Genomic DNA, 22,281 nt, shown 5'->3' on the forward strand with positions numbered 1-22,281 from the left:
CCTCCCGCTCATAAAACGCAGTGTGTGTGGACACGGGCTGTAAATGAAAGTCCTTTATAAGTTTGCAGCGTGTGTGTGTGTTCAACCGTTCTGTCTGTATGGCCGTTTGTAGTAGCTATATGATCCCATACTGTAGCTTGCAGGGCTGTAAACATGGCGACGACAGATCCCATAGCCCGAACCCCGAATCTCCAGTGTTTACACACAACGCTAATAACCAGCTTACATTTTTGGAAAGTGAAAAACAGGCGTCATGGTTGTGTGCATATGCTAATAATGGTCAATGCCTGTGTGCAAGCTTTACATCAATCGCGCAAGCCACTGAGGAGAACCGTGCGAAACAGACAGGTTTTGATGACAGAGGTTTCCTTATTATATAGTAGGATATGATTATTATTATTATTAAAATAGTTACCCATTAAGACCTGAGGCCGATTCTACAAAGGCCTTCTAAACCAGTAGTTCTTTCAAGATTTTTTTAAACTGTTCAAAAATAGATGTACAAGCTCACCGCTGTGAGCTTGTATATTTGCTATTTTTGAATAGCCAACTCTAAAATCTAAAATCACACAAATGCTTTCCCGGTTTTAATGGATTAAAATAGCCGTATATTTTTTCAATACTTCATACTGTACATACAGTAACCACTCTATAAACCATATTTTGTACTTTGGCTACTTTCAATAGGCCATTCATAACAAGTAACCTACTTTTACTTTGGTACTGTATGTACACATTTTGATACCAATATGTTGTTTATGCAAAATCTTGAATGCAGGTCTTTTACTTAATAGTAATAGAGTATTTCTAGCATGCTTTCTATTGCTGCCTTTACTTAAGATAAACAAAACAAAAAAAAACAGAGTACTTGTTCTACCACTTCAGAAAAGCTTGTAATTTAAGCTGTTATTTCACAGTGGGAACATTCTGCATGTCTTTTGTTAGTGATGACTGCCCTGGTAAGGATGTAACTTGTTTAAATGACTCCGATGCCTGCCAAGCCTCCATGCCACAATAAAAGGCTAGAAAAGAAACGAGAAAAATTACAAGGTGTTACGGTAAAGAGAGCAGGAGAGAAAATACCCCATCAACTGGCACCCCGAGGTGGAATCCTAACACAATTTGGAATTGATTTACACCCACAGTCCGTTGGTGTGTGGCAGGGGTTATAAATATACCTTCATAACGGCCATGTTAGGGTACAGTAATACTGGGAGAAGTGCTAGAGTACATTGTAATCTTGATAAATAACTTGACATCTCATATCCTTGCGGGTGATATGCAGGTTTACGAGGCTATCTGTTGTTCTTTATGAAGTTTTGGAGCCAGGCCTGTACTGTAGATTCTCACTGTTCTTTTCACCTGTCAAATGCCATCTTCTACGGTGGTGGAAGAAGTACTCAGAGTTTTTACTTAAGTAAAAGTATCAGTGCCACAATATAGAAATGATCTATTACAAGTAAAAGGCCTGTATTAAAACAAAAGGATTGGCATCAGGATATACTTGCAGTACCAAAGTAAAAGTACTCATTATGAATGGCCACAAATCTTTTAAAATCTCTTTTGAAAATAGATGATCGACACTTTCTAATAGCAACGCATTGTGCGAGCTTGTAGATTTGCTATTTTTGAATATCTGAAGTAGGCTATATAGGGCTTAAATGGTTAATGTACTGTATGTTTTGTATAACAAATCTGCAAAGTAAAAGTAACTAATGTTTTCAAATAATTGTAGTTAAGTAAAAAAAAAAGTACAATATTGGCCTCTGAGGTGTCATGGAGTAGAAGTTTAAAGTATCACACCACTGATCTTCTCTCCCCTCTCTCTCTTCGTCGTTACAGACCCTGATCAGCCGTTCCTCAGCCAGAGCAGTTTGGAGACCATCTTTGACACCCGCTTCTTGCCTCGAGTAGTGGTGCCCTGCCTGGTCACCGTCCCTGACCTCAACGTCACTCTGCATGCGGTTGGGGTTTGTACCACACACAGCTTAAAGGAGTAGTTCACCCAAAAAATGACTTATTTTCTATCGATTACACACCCCATGAAGCATTGAATTCATGGATTTTTTGGGGGGGTTTTGTCGCATTCCTAAGCCAATAATTTGATGATGGCGGCGGCTCCGGCTCAGGAGACATTAGCATCTTTCCGCCAGTCATCAAATTATTGGCTTAGGAATGCGACAAAAACAAAAAAATCTCCATGAATTCAATGCTTCATGGGGTGTGTAATTGATAGAAAAGAAGTCATTTTTTGGGTGTACTACTCCTTTAACACCTCTCCCCTGTTGAGAACCCACTGGTTCTCAACAGGGGAGAGGTGTTAAAGGACATTTTTCCTTGTTGCCCCCTTTCTTACATCTGAGACCCCCTACACATGCACACACACACAAACACAGGCACTTACTCACACACACGCACGCGCGCGCGCGCGCGCACACACACACACACACACACACACACACACACACACACACACACACACACACACACACACACACACACACACACACACACACACACACACACACACTTAAAAGCATGAAACCGCAGGCTGATTTAGTAGTTTGTTCTACAGTTCAGGTTACAGCTGATTAAAAACAAGGCAGACTAGTTAGCAACGCAGCTGCGCCAAACAAATTAATGAGTGTGTTAGATGTTGCAAACATTTATAGGAAAACGGAAGTGACTTGATTAAGTTGTAGTCCTGCTCCTAAAATTCTGCTGATGTACTGTGTGTGTGTGCGTGTGTGTGCGTGCGTGTGTGTGTGCGTGTGCGTGTGTGCCATCAGTATCCCAGTCCCCTGGAAGCAGATGGGTTGACGTGGGACAACAAGCGAGGCTGGTCCATCCCCCGTCAGGTCCTAGAGAGCACCTTGTTCATCGGCTTCGTTTGCCAGGCCTCCCTGGGAGACAAAGTGTTCCAATCCACCAACTACCTGATCCACACCACAGGTGAAGAAAAAAAGACTCATTTAGTTTTCAGTTTAAAGAATGTTCTTTTATCATTGTTATTATTATTATTATTATTATTATTATTATTACTATTATTATTATTATTATTTACAGTTTAGCTTTATTTATCAACTGTTTGGTATCATTTGTGACAAATGTAGAGCCTAATTTCATAGATCAGTTCTCTTCAGTATTAAGACCCTGACTCACTGCGAGCATCAGACATGCAGATTATCAAACGCAAGCTCATTATTTACAACGGCTGCAGCCACACTGGAAGCTGATCCTTTATTCATTTTTATTTTCAGATTAGATAAGAATAGTTTTGCTTTTCTTTGGCTTTCTTTTTCAAGTTAAGCCTTAGTTATCAACTGTTTGGTATAATCTGTGAAAATTGCAGAGCCTAATTTCATAAGTATCAGAAACTTAACAGTGCTGTTCTGTATATCGCAATATCAGGCTTCAGTACAGTCCTTTGGTGCGATCATTCAAGTTGTCACCGTCCATGATACGTGTCCTCTTCAGAAACGTGTCAAACGTGTGTTATGTTATACTGGAGGGGAAAAAAGTTCCCAAACAAAAAAGTTCCCAACATTTATGTAGAAAGAATACATAATGTAACGAACAAGCTTGCAGTTCTGCTACTTTTAATACTTTTGTGTGATGCTGTAGAATGATCAAGTAGGGTGTTAATTTACGAAAAAACACAAAAAGTTAAACTCTGGAGATAAGAGATTTCTGGCCGACTGCGACGATAATGTATTTTTGTAAGAAAAAAAAAGTATCTTTCGTGTTTCGAGGAAACAAAGTTTGACTCCAGACCTACAGTGTTCACATGCAATGAGTTCTGGTACAGACGTCTGGCCAGAAACCCAACTTCTTTTGTTACATTTGATGACTATTTTCGTTCTACAACAACAGGGAGAGCAGCTGTTCACGTTTTAAAGTTTCAGGCTCATTAAGGAACATGGATTGTTGTTTATGTCTCGAACTAAAATTAAAAGGGAAAATCGACCAGGCTGAGCAAAAGCTTCAACATGAACTGCGTAGTAATCATAGAGGCAATGGTCTCAACCAATCGGCAATTTGATGCTTTTGTCCGAAAGTATCATTTTACACGGCCTACCCCGCTACACTGAAGTCTGCTGGTTGAAAAAGCTGAATATACAGTAGTTTTAATGAACGATGCAGCAATGTCCACACATTCAACCTCCTTCACAAAACAGGCTACTTAAGCATGTTTCCACAAACATTGTGGCATTCATAGTTTATTTGATCATCAGAATTAGTTCTTTGTTACAATTAAATGTCCATGTGTTTGAAAACATTAACATTAACAGACACAAAAAAAAGTGCAAAATCAATAGTGTTACTTACCGAGTGCCAAACCTCAAATGAACAACAACAAAGTTTCATTATGTTGATTATGGCTTCTGATTAGAACCATATTAACGTCGTGGCAAAAAGTGACCTTAAGCCTGATTGCAAAAATAGCACAAAAAAAGCAGATCTACAAGTTGTATCACAACGCGATGCACTGTGAGATTGTAGATCAACAAACATAACAACAAATAGCGAGGCCAGTTTTAAAGTCATGAATGAATGAATGTATGGTTGCAGAAAGAAGTGTCTATAAGTGTTCACATTAATTTGCAAAAAGCTTTCAGAGGTGGAGGAAATATGAATAAAACACCAGAATTTTGAGGTTAAGTGCGAAAGCGACCATATACCCTGTAACCCCAAATGACACCCCTGTGCTTGGACAATGCAGGCTGAGAACTCCTGTCACATGACCTGCTGTGACCCTATATTATGGCTACAGTTGCTAAACTATGACACACACGCATGCACGTCACGCACGCACCCATACACCCACCTGCGCACACACACACACGCACCCACCCACCCACCCACGCACACACGCACCGACTCATGACCTAACATTAGTAAGGGTGCATTTGGTTCCATTTGTACACTCTCAGAGTTACAGAGCCAAATATAATAATAATACATACTGTACATTATAATACAGAAGTATTTGGACAAACTGACATTGAAAACCAGTCCTCTAATTGCATGTGGCTATTAGCACTGTGTTTGTGAATTGGAACTTTTTGCAATGAGGCTCATTTCCATATTATACACGGGCCAATTTAGCACTGAATGTATGCATTACCTAATTCAAATAGGTAATGCAAACACCAGAACACTGAGTCGCTATTTCCTTGGCAGCGCAGTTAGGAGTGCATTTCACACTGGCTGTTTTTGGAGTTTATTTTATTCTTGTGTATGTTCAGCAGCTGCAAAATCCGCGCATTCCTCCTGTGAATTCACTCCTGAGTGTCAATGGACATGAAAGGCCAGGGTCAATGCCAAAGCTTTCTCAATGCTATAGCTATCGGCAAGGTTGTGCAATAGTGCATGACTATAAATTATTTGTGTTGATTTTTTTTTCCAAATCATTTTAAAGTGGATACTAAACTTTTGTTTACCAACTTTCAGTCTGCCATTCCTAGTTTGGGCAAAGTTTAAATTATATATTAAATGGTTAAAGTCCAGCGAGATCTCATACTACATTCAAATCAAATCAAATCAAATCAAACTTTATTTATAAAGCACATTTACAACTATCGAAAATGACCAAAGTGCTGTACATGGTGAGACAAAAAACATCAAACAGGAAAGTATGTGAGTGTGACAACAACAAAGTCACACATCACATACAATAAGAGATCAAGACATGAACTTAAATGTGATTAAAAGCTAAGGAATAAAAGTGTGTTTTAAGAAGGGATTTAAAAGCCTCAATAGAATTGGCATTTCTAATATAGAAGGGCAAGCTGTTCCAGAGCCTGGGAGCAGCAGCAGCAAAGGCGCGGTCACCCCTACTCCTTTATTATGGGAACCTCTAAGAGCAACTGGTTGGCTGACCTCAGTGCTCTCTCTGGAATATAGGGCTCCAAAAGTTCAGACAGGTATAAAGGGGCGTGCAGAGATTTGTAGGTGAATAAAAGAAGCTTAAAATCTATTCTAAAATTGACAGGGAGCCAGTGCAGGGCAGCTAAAACTGGGGTTATGTGCTTTCGCTTTTTTGTACCAGTGAGGAGGCGAGCAGCCGCGTTTTGCAGGCGCCTGAGTAAATTTTTCTTATAGCAGATATATAAGCTCATAGTGCGGCACTGAGTGCCGTACTATGAGCTTGTAGATCTGCTATTTTGAAAAATCTAAGAAAAATCTTTGAATATACATTTTTTAAAGCGAACATTTGTTACTCAAATCTTTGCTTCTGGGGGTCCCTGGAACAAAATATTTTACAATGTTTTTTTTAATAATAAATATATAAAAAATATATATTCAAAGATTTGCACACATTTTCAAAAATAGCAGATCTACAAGCTCATAGTGCTATGAGCTTATATATGCTACTTTTGAATATGGCCAAAGAAATCTAAAATGACAGAGATGCGTTCCGGGATTGAATGGGTTAATGCCTGAGGCCCATTCAACAAATGCCTCCCAAATCGGTAGTTCTCACACTTTCACGATTTTCCAAAAATGTTCAAAAATAGCAGATGTACAAGCTTGCAGCGTGGGACAAAGTGACGCGCTGTGAGCTTGTATATCTGCCATTTTTAGAAAGCCAATGCTGAAATCTAAAATGGCACAGATGCTTATACCGGTTTTAAGAGATTATGTTCTGGCTGAAAAGGCCATTCAAGGACAACCGCAATTCTGTCAGCCTATCTGTCATTGATTCAGCCCCGCGATTATGCCTCAATGGTGGCAATTTGAAAGATCCCCCTTTTTTCCCGCTTCATTGATTTCCTGGAAAGTGTTTGTCACCATCGGTGTGTGACACTCTGAGACAGAGACGGAAAGACAGACAGATATGGCCAAAGACAGACAGATATGGCCAAAGACAGACAGATATGGGGGGGAGGGGGGTAATTAAATTATTTGAAAGCAGCCCAGATAAAGACCCTCTGCCTCATCATGTCCCGTGGTAGTCATCAAGTCAAATGAACTTTGAGAGACTGTTTTCCTATGACATCATTCACCTCTCTCTCTCTCTCTCTCTCTCTCTCTCTGGCGTATGCCAAGAGCAACAACGACGTCACTCGGACGAGAAAACCGAGAGCGGGGCGAGGGTTCGGCGGCCGTCACTCAGTGCGCCAACGGAGCGGTTTGAGTAAACAGGCGTTGACCCCACTGTGCCCGCCCCGCCCGCAACAGACACAATTTATTATTATCATTTTTCTCTCGTCTTTTCCGGTGACAGCAGAAAGACGAGGCTCACATTACACAATTAAAGCCAAAGCCCATCCCCTCCCCCACCTCCCATCTTTTAATGAGAGCGCTGATTAGCCGAATTACGCCATAGCTGACTTTAATTTCCGGGTACAGTATCTGCTGGCAAATAGATGGAAATAATATTAGTGAACCAGGTGGAGTCCCAGCCAGTGGGGGAAAGTAACGTACGCACACTTGAGTACAAAATTGTACTCAAGTGCTGTACTTACGTACAATTTTAGGTACTTTTAATTTGCTTGAGCGTTGCCATTTTCTGATACTTTATACTTATACTCCACTACATCTCAGAAGCAAATATTATACTTTTTACTCCACTACAATTATGTGACAACTAGCTACTAGTTACTTTGCAGATTTTGATTAATATTACAAAACTTACATTAACCAATTAAGCCCTGTTTTATACTTTGGCTATTTGAAAATAGGAGACCTACATGCTCACAACGCGTCGTACTGTGGGCTTGTAGATCGTCTATTTTCGAAACATTTGACTTTTGTTACTTTAAGTACATTTTGAAGCCAATATCGTTACACTTTTACTCAAGTAAAAATGACTTTTAATTGTAAGAGAGTATTTCTGCATTGCGGCATTGCTACTTTTACTTACTGTAACAAATGTGGGTACTTCTTCAACCACTGGTCCCAGCTCCCTCAGAGCAGAGAGGAGAGAGCTCCAACCATGCTCATTTCCTGTTGGGATGGAAAGACTGCTGTGTCACTGAGACCTTTCCTCCTCTTTCTGTCTCTGTTCCCCCCCCCCCCCCTCTCTCTCTCTCTCTCTCTCTCTCTCTCTCTCTCTCTCTCTCTCTCTCTCCCTCTTTTCTGTCTCTCAATTCAATTCAAAGGGCCTTTATTGGCATGAGAAAACATACGTTTACATTGCCAAACCAAAAGTGGAACAAAAGGTCAAAACAAAATAATGTAGGCCTATGTACAATTAAAGGGGAATAACGAAAATGTGTAAACAGAGGTGTGTTACATTGCGACTTAGGAAAACCAGCTCATAAAATGATAAGAGTTGTGCATTCGCTGTCAGAAATAGTTAAATATACTGTACATGTACTGTAGGTGAGGTACAAGCAGTGTAGCTGACAAATGGCAGCAATATTTCAACGTTTTGCATTCACTTGGTGCTGTGCACAAGTAGCAGACGTTTTTCAAATGTGTTTAGAGGTAGTGGCTCTGTTTATATTGTAGCTCTATGTGCTGAAATCACTGGGTGCAGACAGTGCAGGAATTGGAGTACACATCCTTCTCCTGTCACAAGAGGACCACAAAGGAAATAAGCCTTTAGGGCTTTATTGTGTTTTTTCTTATCCTCCTCGGTGATATTGTGTTTGTTATATGCTGTGGAGGTGCCGATGCGCTCTCTCCTTTTATCGCCAAATAAATGCATTCGTTCACAACAGAGAAAGGACTGGCACACAGCCCTCATCTTCACCTGTCTCCAGTGGTGGAAAAAGTACTCCCGTTCTTTGCTTAAGTGAAAGTGTCAATACTGCAATGTAGAAATACTCTGTTACAAGCAAAAGTCAAAATCGACTTGAGTAAAAGTACAAAAGTATTGGTATCAAAATGCACCAAAAGTAGAAAGTACTCATTATGTAGAATGTCCCATTTCATGTTTTGAAATGTATACACATCTTTTCAAAATAGCAGATCTACAAGCTCACAATGCGTCGCATCGCGACGCATTGTGAGCTCGTAGATCGGCTATTTTCAAATGGCCGCAATGTATATAGGGCTGAAGTGGTTAATGTGTGTTTTGTGATAATGATCAAAATATACAAAGTAACTATAGTTACTAAAGTTTTCAAATAATTGTAGTGGAGTAAAAAGTACAATATGTGCCTCTGAGATCTAGTGGAGTAGAAGTGAAAGTATTGGAAATTGGAAATACTCAAGTAAAGTACAAATACCTCAACATTGTACTTAAGTACAGCACTTGAGTACATGTACTTGTAGTTATTTTACACCACTGCCTGTCTCACCCTTCACTTTCTCTGTGTCCCTCCACCTCTGTCCCTCTCCCTCTCCCTCTCCCTCTCTCTCTCTCCTTCTTCCCGGGCTGGGTGCAGGAGATCAGGTTTACGATGTCCGGCTGTTCCCAGAGGACCATGTGGTTCTGTCCATGGGGGAGGCCCTCAGTCTGAACTGCACGGCGCTGGTGGAGTTCAACGCCGGCGTGGACTTCCAGTGGTCTTACCCTGGAAAACAGGTACACCACAACCAGTGGTTCTCAAACTCCCAATTGATATGTTATTTGGCTGCGGACGGACCCCCGATCTGAAAAGGTTTTGTGCCAGGGACCCCCAGAAAAGAAGGGGGAAAATATGTTTTTTTTAAATATGTTGGCTATAAAAAAAAATAGCAGATCTACATGCTCACATTCGTGCGGCGCTGTGAGCTTGTAGATCTGCTATTTTTTTTATAGCCAACATATAAACGGATAAAGTGGTTAAAATGATTGTGTTAACTACTTTAGCCGGGGACCCCCTGGAACCCCCCCCAAGGACCCCTGGGGGTCCCTGGACCCCACTTTGAGAACCAATGCAGCACACACCCCCCACCAATACACAGGTGCCAGAGGTGTAAGTAACTAATTACAATTGTGAGGTACTTTCACTTTTGTCTCAGGATGTCAGCTTTTCGATATTTTTGTTAGTACGTTTACTCCACTACTATTATTTGGCAGCTTTAGTTACTTTGCATATTTAGATTATTAATACAAAATATACATTAACCATTAGCCCTATTTTATACTTGGGCTATTCATAAATGGCTGATCTACAGGCTCACAACGTGTCAAGCTTGTAGATCAGCTATTCATTTATTTATTTAATTTCTGTAGTCTTACTTTGATACTTAGAGTATATTTTATATACTTTTGTACGTTACTCAATGACACATTTTTAACAAAGTACCTTTACTTGTAACAGAGTATTTTCCTATTGTGGTATTGCTACTTTTACTTAAAGTGGCACTATGTAACTTTTTTTTAATGCATACATTTTTAATTTGTCCAATCTGTATGGTAGAGTATGTTAATACAATGTAACTTGGGGTGGTTGTATTTTGTATTCTCCTCTTCTATTGACACATTTAGATTGTGTCAAAGGTCATGTCTCACCTAGACACAGGATCTGTGTGTGTTCAAATCCGGTGTAGAAGAGGACATAGTTACATAGTGCAGCTTTAAGTAAAATATCTGAGTACTTCTTCCACCACTGTACACCAGGAACACACAGGTACACTGCACGCACAATACCGCGGAATTAGGTGGGAGGTTTTATGAAACATGATGAAAAATAGGACCCCCTCGAAAATCTCAAGGGGTTATTCCTAATAAAGAATTTCAATCATCATCAAGTGGAGGCTTTCTATGTTTTATGAATTGTATAACAGCTGAAATATGAATTGTTAATCCATTTGTACATGATACCGGATATTCTCCAAACTGTGAGGCACTGTGTGAAAGATGCTGTACAAAATGATGATTATGATGCTGATTATATTCAGTGAATATGAACATCCATTACATTTGTCTATGTATTTCAAGGACATCCCTCGCCAATTTATTTTATTGCGAAAGAATGGTGGAAAAAAGTCCCGCCTATCATCTGCCGTTTTACATGAACTGGCAAATAGTTAGCATTTCTATACCGCCATCATCCAAAGCACATTACAGTGTGCGTTGTACTGTATAACATTCACACACACATTTTCATACACTCACACACCGACAGCGGAGGTAACCATGCAAGGCACCAAGGAGCAGTTAGGGGTTCAGAGTGTTGCTCAAGGACACTTCAACATGTGGCCATTAAAATACGTGCTTATGATTTATTAAATTAATTAAAAAAAAAAGTAGTCAACAGAATAATTGATAGGGGAAAATGGCCCTATTTGAGCCACTGTGTGCGTGTCGCCTGCAGACCAACAGCTTGGTGAGCATCCAGTACCATCGAGACTCCCAGCGTCAGGAAGGCACCGTGGCCACCAGCGTCCTGACCATCCTCAGCGTCAACAGCAGCGACACGGGGCCATACGTCTGCACCGTCACCTGCATGGAGAAGTCCAAGACCGTGAGCACGCAGCTCATTGTTCACGGTAAGAACTCCAAATGGATACATGCTGTATTAGCCCGCGGACCCCCATTTGAACAGATACACGCCAGGGACCCCCCATATAAGAGAAGATTTCTTTTTTTTTTACGGCGTAGCAGTGATTCTCAGCCTTTTTATTTTCAAGGATCGCCAATTTCATATGCATTAGACCAGTGGCTCTCAACCTGTGGGTCGGTCTCAACCTGTGGCGGTCCCCAAATAATTTTGGGGGGGGTCCCCAGATGATTTTTAACATTGTTGTCTCACTCATCAGTAAACAAACCAACATACAGTATAAGTTTATACAGGTTATATGCGCGTTTCTAAATGACAATTTAAAGACCTTTTTAATAAGAAAAAATATGACCATTACTGCATCAAATGTAATGAACCAACTATAAAAAGTACTATTTAAGTAAATATTTTCATTTCCATTGATCTATAGAACCGAGTCAAACTAAATTTAATGCCTCAACTCCTACAATTCCAAGTGCTTATAGGGGTGGGGGGTCCCCAGTTCAAATATGATTATTTTGGGGGGTCACGGCCTGAAAAGGTTGAGAACCACTGCATTAGACCACGGACCCCCGTTTAATGGATTTAAAAAAATCTCTGGGACCCCAGTTTACACTGTAAACTCATCAATTTTTATTCAGTGTACAACTTACGGGTCCATTTGGTTCCATTTGTAAACTCTCAGAGTTACAGACTTGTACAGCAAATGTCCATTAGGTTCCTAACTATCAATCATTTGGCTTGGGACCCCTGGAACCCCCCCCCCCCCCCCCCCCCAAGGACCCCTAGCGATCCTCAGACCCTACTTTGAGAACCACTGCTTTGAGTAGAACACAGAAAAAAATCTGTATTTAATCGTCCATTTTATGTCATTTTATAGCCACAAACGTTTCGCCCGTCCGGCCTTCCATCCGTGTGTACAAATGAGACCATTCTCCCCTCTTAAAGGGGAAAAACAGTCGGCAACAGGTGTTTATCATTTTTGCCAAACAATTGCTAACCATCTCCACCTGAAACTCTACAACTGTAAAATGTAACACTTGGGCTTGTCAATGATCGTAAAAACAATTATAGAAAAATACGACTAATCAAAATACACACAATGAACAACGATGACACAATAAACTACAGTCATTCCAGCAACCAGGATCACGCTATAAGAGCTCGCAATCCTTCATCGGTGGACAGCTCAGCGTAAACGCTGCCGGCACCGCCAACAGCTTTGGCTTTCCTGCTTCCTTCCCCGGACAGGATGGTGAAATCTGTAAACATTCAATCCATAAACGACAAGATGATCACTTTCATCAAGTTCCCTGGCACACGTTAAAAGGCGCGTTAGGTTTTTGTAGGATGTGTGTCATCACATTTTCGGAGCCACAGCTGCGCGTGGTGAACGGGGTGAGTGTCTGTGTCTGTTGCAGAGAAGCCATTTATTAACCTGGACTACAGGAGTGGAGCGCTGGTGGAGGTCACCGCCGGACAGAAGTCGTTCAAACTGCAGCTCAACGTGTCTGCTTACCCCACGCCAGAAACACTATGGTAAGACTACCCCACACAAGAGGCACTATGGTAAGACTACCCCACACAAGAGACACTATGGTAAGACTACCCCACACCACAAACACTATGGTAAGACTACCCCACACCACAAACACTATGGTAAGAGGAAAGTATATACCTTACAACAGAAACACTATGGTAAGAGGAAGGATATACCTTACAACAGAAACACTATGGTAAGAGGAAAGCCCTTATGGTACTGTACTTAGTGTGATGGACAGTGGTGGACAAAGTACTCAACTACAAGTTGCTCAATCAACGTATTGAGGTACTTGCTTTTAAAAAGACTTAAGTATTAAAAAGTACAAATTACAAAGTACATTAAAAAATAGTAAATATAGCAGATCTTCAAGCTCACCGTGCATCATGTTGCGATGCATTGTGAGCTTGTAGATCAGCTATATTTACTTATTTTTAAATGAGGATTAAGTGGTTAATTCATAATTTATTTTTGCAAGTCTGGGTCTCGGGGGTACTGTAACAGAGAGGTCCTCTGTTACTGATGTTTGGCACTTTATAGCAATTTGCACAGTTGTATTTTGCACAATTAATCATGAGGGCAAGTGCAATGTGTAATGTATAGAGAGGGTAATGTAAAGTCATGATTGAAAGCTTAACATGTACCAAGTGGTTCTGTGGCCAGTGTAATTAGGCTGGACCAAGTCAGAATGGCAGAGGGGGGTTGTGATATACATTTGTAATTGCTAAGGATATTGTGGTAGTGTAATGTTGTAGTAGTGTGAAGAATGTATATTCATCTGTTGTTCATTGAAGTTTTAAGATAATTGATGTGGGTTGTGTATTTATTGTATGGTTATTTATGTATATATGCTAGATAGAAAACACCCCTTGACATGGTGCAGTCCAAGCTCATTTGCTCAGCTGGCTATAAAGGGCTGCCAGTTGACAACAGTAGAAGGCTGTGAGTGGAGAGACAAACACCACCATGCTAAGGGACGGTGCTGTAGAGTTTGTCCATTCATGTCATTATGATGAATAAATACACCTTCGGGTTAAACCCCACTCCAGGCATCTGTACTGCTTCCAGCATTCTCACAGGTACCTTCCTAGAAATGTAGTGAAAGTTATAAGCTTCCAAAAACAAACAAACACTCAAGTAAAGTACGTTCTCAAAATTGTACTTCAGTACAGTACTTGAGTAAATGTACTTAGTTAGTTTGCACCACTGGTGATTGGTCATTTGCAGTGTTATTATTGGACCTCACACAGCTGAAGTCCGCCAATGACGTTCATCCGTCTTCGAAACAGGGACCACCTTGAAGAGATTAATACTGTTTTTGTGCTTGGGAAGATATTGGCCGACCGTGTCTAACGTTTGGTGGCATATCCCTAACCACAAACCACAGGAGAAAAACATGCTTACGGTTGAAGCACGATCCATATGTTCTGAGCAGAATCTAGTATATAGCCATGCAGCGCGTGAAGTGGATCGGCAGCCTTAATTATGTCCAGAGAGGGACTGCAGACCACCACTGGAGTGCACATTAAGTGGTGGAAGAAGTACTGTACTAAAAAAAACGACTTGACTAAAAGTATCAATACCACAAAAATACTCCGTTACAAGTAAAAGTCTGGCATTCAGAATTGACTTTAGTAAAAGTACAAAAGTATTAACTCGTTATGCAGAATATCCCACTTCAAGTTTTCAAAATGTATACACATCTTTTGAAAATAGCAGATCTACAAGCTCACAACGCGTCGCACTGCAACACGTGAGCTTGTAGATCGGCTTGTAGAGCTTAAGTGGTTAATGTATGTTTATTAATAAAAATCTAAATCAAAAAAGTATCTAAAGTTTTCAAATAATTGTAGTTGAGTAAAAGTACAATATTTGCCTCTGAGATATAGTGGAGTAGAAGTATAAAGTATTGAAAATTGTAAATACTGAAGAAAGTAAAAAAATACCTCAATTTTACTTTAGTAGAGTACTTGAGTAAATAGTTACTTTAGACCTCTGCATAGCTACACTTAGCTGAATGGGTAGAGAGCCCACCTAGGAAGCAGAATGTTCCCAGGTTCAATTCCCAGCCCCGGCAATGTGACGAGGTGTCCCCCCCAGTGCTCACTTGAGAAGCACACAGCAAATTGTGTGTGTGTGTGTGTGTGTGTGTGTGTGTGTGTGTGTGTGTATGTGTGTGCCAATTTGTATTGGCTGCTTCCAGGTACAAGGACGGTAAGCTAATCACTAAGCTTCCAGAGTTCAGGATGAAACGCATGCGGATTCATCACAGCCACGCCCTGGAGATCAAGGACGTGTGTGAGGAGGATTCTGGCTGTTACACGGTGGTGCTGAAGAACAGCGCCGCCCCTCTGGAGAGGACGCTCAACATCACCCTGGTTGTCAACGGTAAGCAACCTAAACACCTGTAGGCTACACTCAATAAACATTCTGCCAGATGTTGTGGAGGTGAAATGACACAGAGCACAGTAGTGGTTGTAATAACAGTTTAATCAAAGTCATTGATTTAATAGATTATTAAAAAATGATTGATAATTGATTTTATTTAGGGGGAAGATATTGAAGATATTGAAGATATTGATATATTGACATTTCTTCTTTTTTTTATAGCAAAACTATTAGATCTACAAAGCAATCATCTTTTAACTCAAGCACAAATTAGACAGAGCAACTTCCACTTATCGTCGACGTTGAGTAACATTTGACCAGGAGTATCTATACTTTGCCTCGAGTACTGGGATTGCGTACTTTTTTTCCTCCACAGCTAGTTTTAGACAAAGAGCTTCATCACAAGCCTGTGGTTTCATAGAGTCATGCACACATCCTTATTTATGGTTCTGCAACCACCCACGCATCCGTTGCATCAATGCCAAGACCGAATCGATTCGGTACCCGTCATCGGGAAATATTCTGTTCCCCGCCCAGCATCGATCGTCCCCACACCACCGGAACCAATACCCATTAAATGAAATGCAGACACAGTGCATTTGAATGAGATTCCCTACAGGAGCCTGCAGACTTCATTCGTTGTGTGTAATGCAGTGGTTCTCTAACTTTTTCATGTCAAGGACCCCCAAATTAATTGTAGTTGGCCACGGACCCCCTTCTGAAAATATTCTGTGCCAGGGACCCCCATGCCAAATTTGAGTTGTTAAACTGTTTGAAAAATATTCCAATATTTTCTCATTTAAAAAATACATATATTTATCTACAAGCTCTCAATCGTATTGTGAGCTTTTCAAATAGCCAATGTATAAGGTTCAACTGATTTGTATGCTACATCAACGCATTTTGCTGGGGACCCCCTGGAACCCCCTCAACCCCTGGGGGGTCCCCAGACCCCACTTTGCGAAGCACTGGTGTACGAAACATGTGGGGCTACTATCTCATTAGCCCTGTTCGTGTGTGCAGGAAACAAGATCATTTGCTAGACAACTGTTAGGTTTTTCAGGATTTAGAACGTACAGTAGAATTCCGACCCGAAATATAATTTATGCAAAACCGAAAACTGCCTTGTTGGTTCAAAGAAATGTATGGAATCCGCCCGTCAGATGTTTGTTACCTGCAGATCCCCGCTACGCAGAGACCCTGGGTGTATCTGACCCGCAGCAGAACTCTAGTGAGTTCTGTGAACTTCAGATCTAAAGATGCTTCAAAGCTCTCACCTTCAGCTGCAACTCTAGAATGTGAATTCTAACCTACCAGTGAGCAGTGGTGGCAAAAGTACTCAAACGTTTTACTTGAGTAAAAAGTATCAATACTGCAATGTAGAAATACTCTGTTACAAGTACATGTCCGTAATTCAAAATTGACTTGAGTAAAAGTACAAAAGTATTGGTGCTTAAAGTACCAAAAGTAAAAGTACTAATTTTTCAGAATTGTCCCATTTGTCCAATTGTCCCATTTCACAAGTTTTCAAAAGTATAAAAATCTTTTGAAAATAGCAGATCTACAATAGATCTGCTATTTTCAAATGGCCGAAATGTATATAGGGCTGAAGTGGTTAATGTATGTTTTGTAATAATAATCAAAAGTAACTTGTAACTAAAGGTTTCAAATAATTGTAGTGGAGTAAAAATACAATATTTGCCTCTGAGATGTAGTGGAGTAGAAGTAAAAGTATTGAAAATTGGAAACACTCCAGTAAAGTAAAAAAAAATCCTCAAAAGAGTACTTAAATACAGTACTTGAGTAAATGAACTTACTTTACACCACTGCCTACCACTGAGTCAATCAAAATGTCAATATTTTAGGCTAAATCTCCTCAACTGAAATGGGAATAGAACAGTCATGTCACAAAGTACGTTTCCTATTCCCATGCTGCAGCAAAGACAGATATTAACTGCTGCATTGTTGGAGTGTCACCCAGCAGACGTAGAGGTTAGGTCATCTTGACATAGTGTGTTTCGCTGATGGAATTGGAAATAAAGTACAAAGCTTGTGCACTGGCCACGTACATTTGTTTCTTTTTTATCATTGTCCTCAGAACTGTTACAAGACACATCTCATATCTATTATTGATGTTGACTTTGCAAATAAAACGCTGACCTCAGGGTTGGCTTGGTGTCTCAGCCAGCCAGCATGAACACTGAGCATTATTATAATTGCTGCTCTGCCCGTTTGATTCCTGGGGGGTAGCAAATCATCTCTGTCCTTCTCTGTCCTTGCTTTCCTCTCTCTCTCTCTCTCTCTCTCTCTCTCTATAGATATATTTATGTTATTCAGAAATTAATGCCGTATGTTGTTCTTCACCCACCTGGCAGTGTCATGCAAAAGTAGTTAAATACCCGATTTACAAGTCTCAATGTGTCGCAATGCGACGCATAGGGACCTTGTAGATCTGCTATGTTGGAAGAACATTTGAGACTTTTCGACTGTAAGGGCATTTCCAAAATAGGAACACCAGGTTGAAAGTAATCAAGTGTGTATGTGGGATTTATCATATCATTGCTGTCCGGCAGGAACCAGCTAACTCAATTTTTCCCCTTTTTGCATTTTTTCCCCATAAATCAGTGCTATTAACACCCTTTACGTCTGTGTGTTGGTAAAAACAATATTGAACCAATGAAAAGTAATAAAAAGTGCTTCTGACCAAACCAGCTAACTCCATTGGATCCTCAAACTTTCTGCTAAACCAGCTAACTCCAGCAAAGGGGGGTGGAGTTAGCTGGTTTTGCTGACTCCAGGCTCCACCCCCTTTTGACCTCCAACCTCATTGTGAGCTTGGAGGTCCATTCAGCTGTTCTTATCAATGATGAACAAAACCTCCTTTTTTGTTTTGTTTTTTTCATTTCCTGAAAAATGAACATTTTGGAGTAGGCTGGTTCCTGCCGGACAGCAGAGATATTAAACCAAGTATTAACTAGAGCTTGTGGCAAAATAATAACTTACATTGGATCCATTGGATCGATTTTGGAGGTTTGCGGCGCCTGGCGGTGGCAATGTAATCATGTCTCTTGTTGCGTGAATCCAGCGTTGTGATTTCTCCACCTCTTCCCCAGTTCCTCCACAGATCCACGAGAAGGAGGTGGCTGAACCCTCCAACCCGTACCCCAGCGGGAGCGCCCAGACCCTGACCTGCACCGCCTACGGACACCCAGCGCCCAGCATCCGCTGGCAATGGAGACCCTGGGGCCCCTGTGTCTCTAACAACACCCGAAACATGTGAGAGCTTTCTGCTATACACACACACACTGTTGCAATGGTGCAGCCATGGCCCATAGATGAAAACATGCATAATGCTGCAGCCGCACAACTCTAGCCTATAGCATCGTAGTTGATAATCTAACGGTGCTGTCGAGACCTCGTATCTCCATATTTTAACTTTTTGTGTTTTTTGGTAAATTAACGTCATACTTGATCATACTACAGCGTCACACAAAAGCATCAAAAGTAGCAGATCTATAAGCTCGAAAGTTTTGAGCTTGTAGATCTGCTACTTTTTCTTTTTTCTTTTTTTTTTATCCTTTTTTTTTATCTCTCTCTCTTCCAAACAAAGAGAGAGAGAGAGAGACACACACATGTGTGATGAAAGCTCATGTTTGATTAACTCCAACGTACATTTATAAACATGATAACATACCCCTAAACTCCTAAGAGTCTTAATGTCCATGCACATTCAACAACATTCATCAGAGATGACATCGGGATTACATTTTTGTATTTCGTCTTTTTTTATTTACTAGGATTCAAAATATAAAATGCTAACCCAAAATGTAACTTATGCAAAACCGAAAACATCCACTGTATCCTCTGATCATTTTCAGAGCCTCCGTTGCTCCAGACTGTATGATGGAAGCATTTGAAAACTGTGGGAGGAAAGTGTGTGTGTGTGTGTGTGTGTGTGTGTGTGTGTGTGTGTGTGTGTGTGTGTGTGTGTGTGTGTGTGTGTGTGTGTGTGTGTGTGTGTGTGTGTGTGTGTGTGTGTGTGTGTGTGTGTGTGTGTGTGTGCTCAGCTACAACACTAGAATGTGAATTGTAGCCTACCAGTGGCCGTCAAGGTTAGAATAATTGAGTCAATCAGCTCTTCAATTTTGTATTTTTTATTTACTTAGTTTTGTAACCGTATATTTGTTGACCTTGTTATTGTGGAAAAATGGAAATGTGCTTCTTTTCTCTGTCAACGAGCTCATAGCCCATAGTTATACTCATACTGTATAATGAATTCGTTTGAAGTAGAAGTTGATGAGGCACAATATGTTGGAGGGTAGAGGGTACAGTGCATCCGCAGGCCGAGTGAGAGATGAAGGAGTGCTTCTTTGTTACATTTGGTGTTGTTTATCTTATTCATCCATGTCACGTGCAATTGGTGTTTTTGTCCTTGTGATGGATTGCAGCCTAGCACATGCATGAATGCACATCATGCCAGATCGTCCCCAGTGTGGAAACAAGATCCACCTGAGAGAATGTTCTATAGGTGGTGATGGTTGTTCAGCAGCTTGTTCGGAAGGCTGCGGCTCGTCTGGTGTTCAACCGCTCCAAGTTCTCCCACACAACTATCCTTCTCCGTTCTCTACACTGGCTCCCCGTAGCGGCTCGCGTCCAGTTTAAAGCCCTGGTGCTAGCCTATAGGGCAGTGAAAGGAACAGCTTCTTCTTACCTCCGGGCTATGGGCTATGCTTACACCCCTGCCCGACCACTTCGGTCTGCCGCCTCGGGGCGACTGGTTGCCTCGTTGCTCAGTGGTCCTTCTGGACGATTTACACGGTCACAGCTTTTTCTGTTCTGGCCCCACAGTGGTGGAATGAACTCCCCGCTGATGTCAGGACAGCAGAGTCACTGCCCATCTTTCGCCGCAGGCTGAAAACCCACCTCTTCAGGAAACACTACCCTTCCTCTTCGCCTTGCCTACTTGATGTTAACTAGTTGTACGAGCTCTTGTTTTATTGGATCTTGTTTATTCGATACACTTATTTGTTTTAGCTCTTGCTCATTTGATTTTCCTATTTGTCTCATCTGTTTAAGAAAGTAGGTAGCTGATATATTGCACTTTTACCTTAGCGCTAGGTATACTCTTAGTTGCTTGTTTTAGAAGAGAATGCACTTAAGACCTCTGGTGATTAGTAGTTTTGTTCCCTACCTATGTTGAATGCACTTGCCACTTATTGTAAGTCGCTTTGGATAAAAGCGTCTGCTAAATGACTGTAATGTAATGTAATGGTTATACTTTAATATATGATATCATGAGGACACTAACACTCGGTGGTACGGTAGTTCTGCCAACGAGCACAGACCATAGTTAGACTAGCTGCTACAAGGACAAACTGAACCATGACAAGACAGGTTGTACCAAAACAACAGCTATCATTCCTATATTCTTCCTCACAGTGCAGTATAATATATGGACCAAACAACACAAGCTGAGATTTTCTTGTATTTTTCACGGCCTCATAGTAAAATATACTAACAGCCTGAACACAATTGTCAAAATGTGATCTAAGATTTTCAGAGTGAAACAAACAAAACAGAGTTCTCTCTGAAACAAATCCTCCAGCATGCGGCAAGCAGTTTTCCTTCTCCTGGACATGTTTTAGCAAGTGGCATTGTTGCGTTTTTACCCACTTGTAAAACTAACCACCGTTCTAAGTCGTTAATCCCTTCTGCAATACCACTTTTAAATGCTCTGTAGGTTTTTACAGCGTGGCTCTGCAGGAGGCTAGCTGTATACAAGACAGTGGTTCTCCAACATTTGTGTGATGAGACCCCCATACAAGATTTGTGTTGTTAAAATGTTAAACATATATATATATATGTTTTTGAAAATAACAGATCTACAAGCTCACAATAAATTCACAGGAACTGGCCCAGTGAAACGACCAGGGACCCGAATGACTCGCCCAAAGCTATTCTGAAGCTCCTGGGCAGGCAGAGGGGCGTGAGGGTGAAAGAAGATGATTACAGATGGTGGGCAGGTGCCTGGCGGCAGGCTGAGGGGTTCAAAGGGGCCCCGGATCTGTGCCAAGGTAGTCCTACCCGGGGTCGGTCGCGGTGCGGTGCTTGAGCCACCCCAACTTAGCGGCCCAAGTCCAGGTGGGCTGGCTTCAGCCGGCCAAGCCTGCCCATGATGGACAATTAAAGGTTTTGTCGCCAGCCACTATTGGGCTGAAGTTGGAGGCTGAAAAAAAGTGAGAGGTTGCAAGACACTGTTGACCAAGTGCTTGAGAACGGCACCGATGGCGTAGTCTGAGGCATCCGTGGTCAAAGCACAGTGGCGTGCACAGACATTTTGAGGGGCGCGTGCTCAAGTAAATTATACTTTTTTTTGTTTACTTGGTCTGCTCTTTTTTCCCTCTACACCTATACCTCTTTGCCAAAAATAGCCGATCTACAAGCCCACAACGCCTCGCAGCGCGAGGCGTTGTGAGCTTGTAGATCTGCTATTTTTGGCTAAAGTTCTCCTCAGAAAAGGGATGCTAGGTTTCGAGTGGTTATGGTAAAAAGAAAAATCATATCACATAAAGATTTGGTGGACCCCCTGTAGTAACTCTGAGGACCCCCTAGGGGTCCCGGACCCCCTGTTGAAGACCCCTGCTGTAAACTGAAAAAAGGGCACTTCTGGTCAAGAGGGCAAAGGGCAGGTGCTCTAGCACCACCTAGAGTCTATCTGTGCACGTCCCTGTCAAAGCAATACGTTCCTCGGGCACCGGGTGAGCTCATAGTTGCACCTGCGAGGGCATCGATAGCGTACCAGAAAATTGCATGCTTGGGAGATTAACCCTTGAGAGCGCTGTAAAGGGGCCACATAAGGCTGCCAGCCCTTGGCACAAAATGGCAGTAAAAATGTACCATGCCCAAGAACTGCTGTGCAGAGCCTTGACAGTGAGTGGCCGCGGGAGCTTCAGCACTGCCTCCACCAAG

At 41.4% G+C, this 22,281-nt stretch overlaps 1 protein-coding gene across 1 annotated transcript in view; it reads left to right on the plus strand.

Moving 5' to 3' along the window:
* Positions 1 to 22,281, plus strand: part of flt4 (fms related receptor tyrosine kinase 4) — a 137,729-nt gene that overhangs the window by 61,885 nt on the left and 53,563 nt on the right. The window contains exons 4-10 of the mRNA XM_084041495.1: positions 1,843 to 1,970; positions 2,790 to 2,952; positions 9,342 to 9,481; positions 11,199 to 11,373; positions 12,806 to 12,923; positions 15,128 to 15,312; positions 18,426 to 18,588. Coding sequence (XP_083897621.1) covers positions 1,843 to 1,970; positions 2,790 to 2,952; positions 9,342 to 9,481; positions 11,199 to 11,373; positions 12,806 to 12,923; positions 15,128 to 15,312; positions 18,426 to 18,588 — 1,072 coding nt within the window. The remainder of the gene's footprint in view (positions 1 to 1,842; positions 1,971 to 2,789; positions 2,953 to 9,341; positions 9,482 to 11,198; positions 11,374 to 12,805; positions 12,924 to 15,127; positions 15,313 to 18,425; positions 18,589 to 22,281) is intronic.

This window comes from Gymnoscopelus microlampas (genome assembly GCF_963454915.1).
Source record: "Gymnoscopelus microlampas genome assembly, chromosome: 18".
In the NCBI taxonomy this organism is placed as follows: Eukaryota; Metazoa; Chordata; class Actinopteri; order Myctophiformes; family Myctophidae; genus Gymnoscopelus; species Gymnoscopelus microlampas.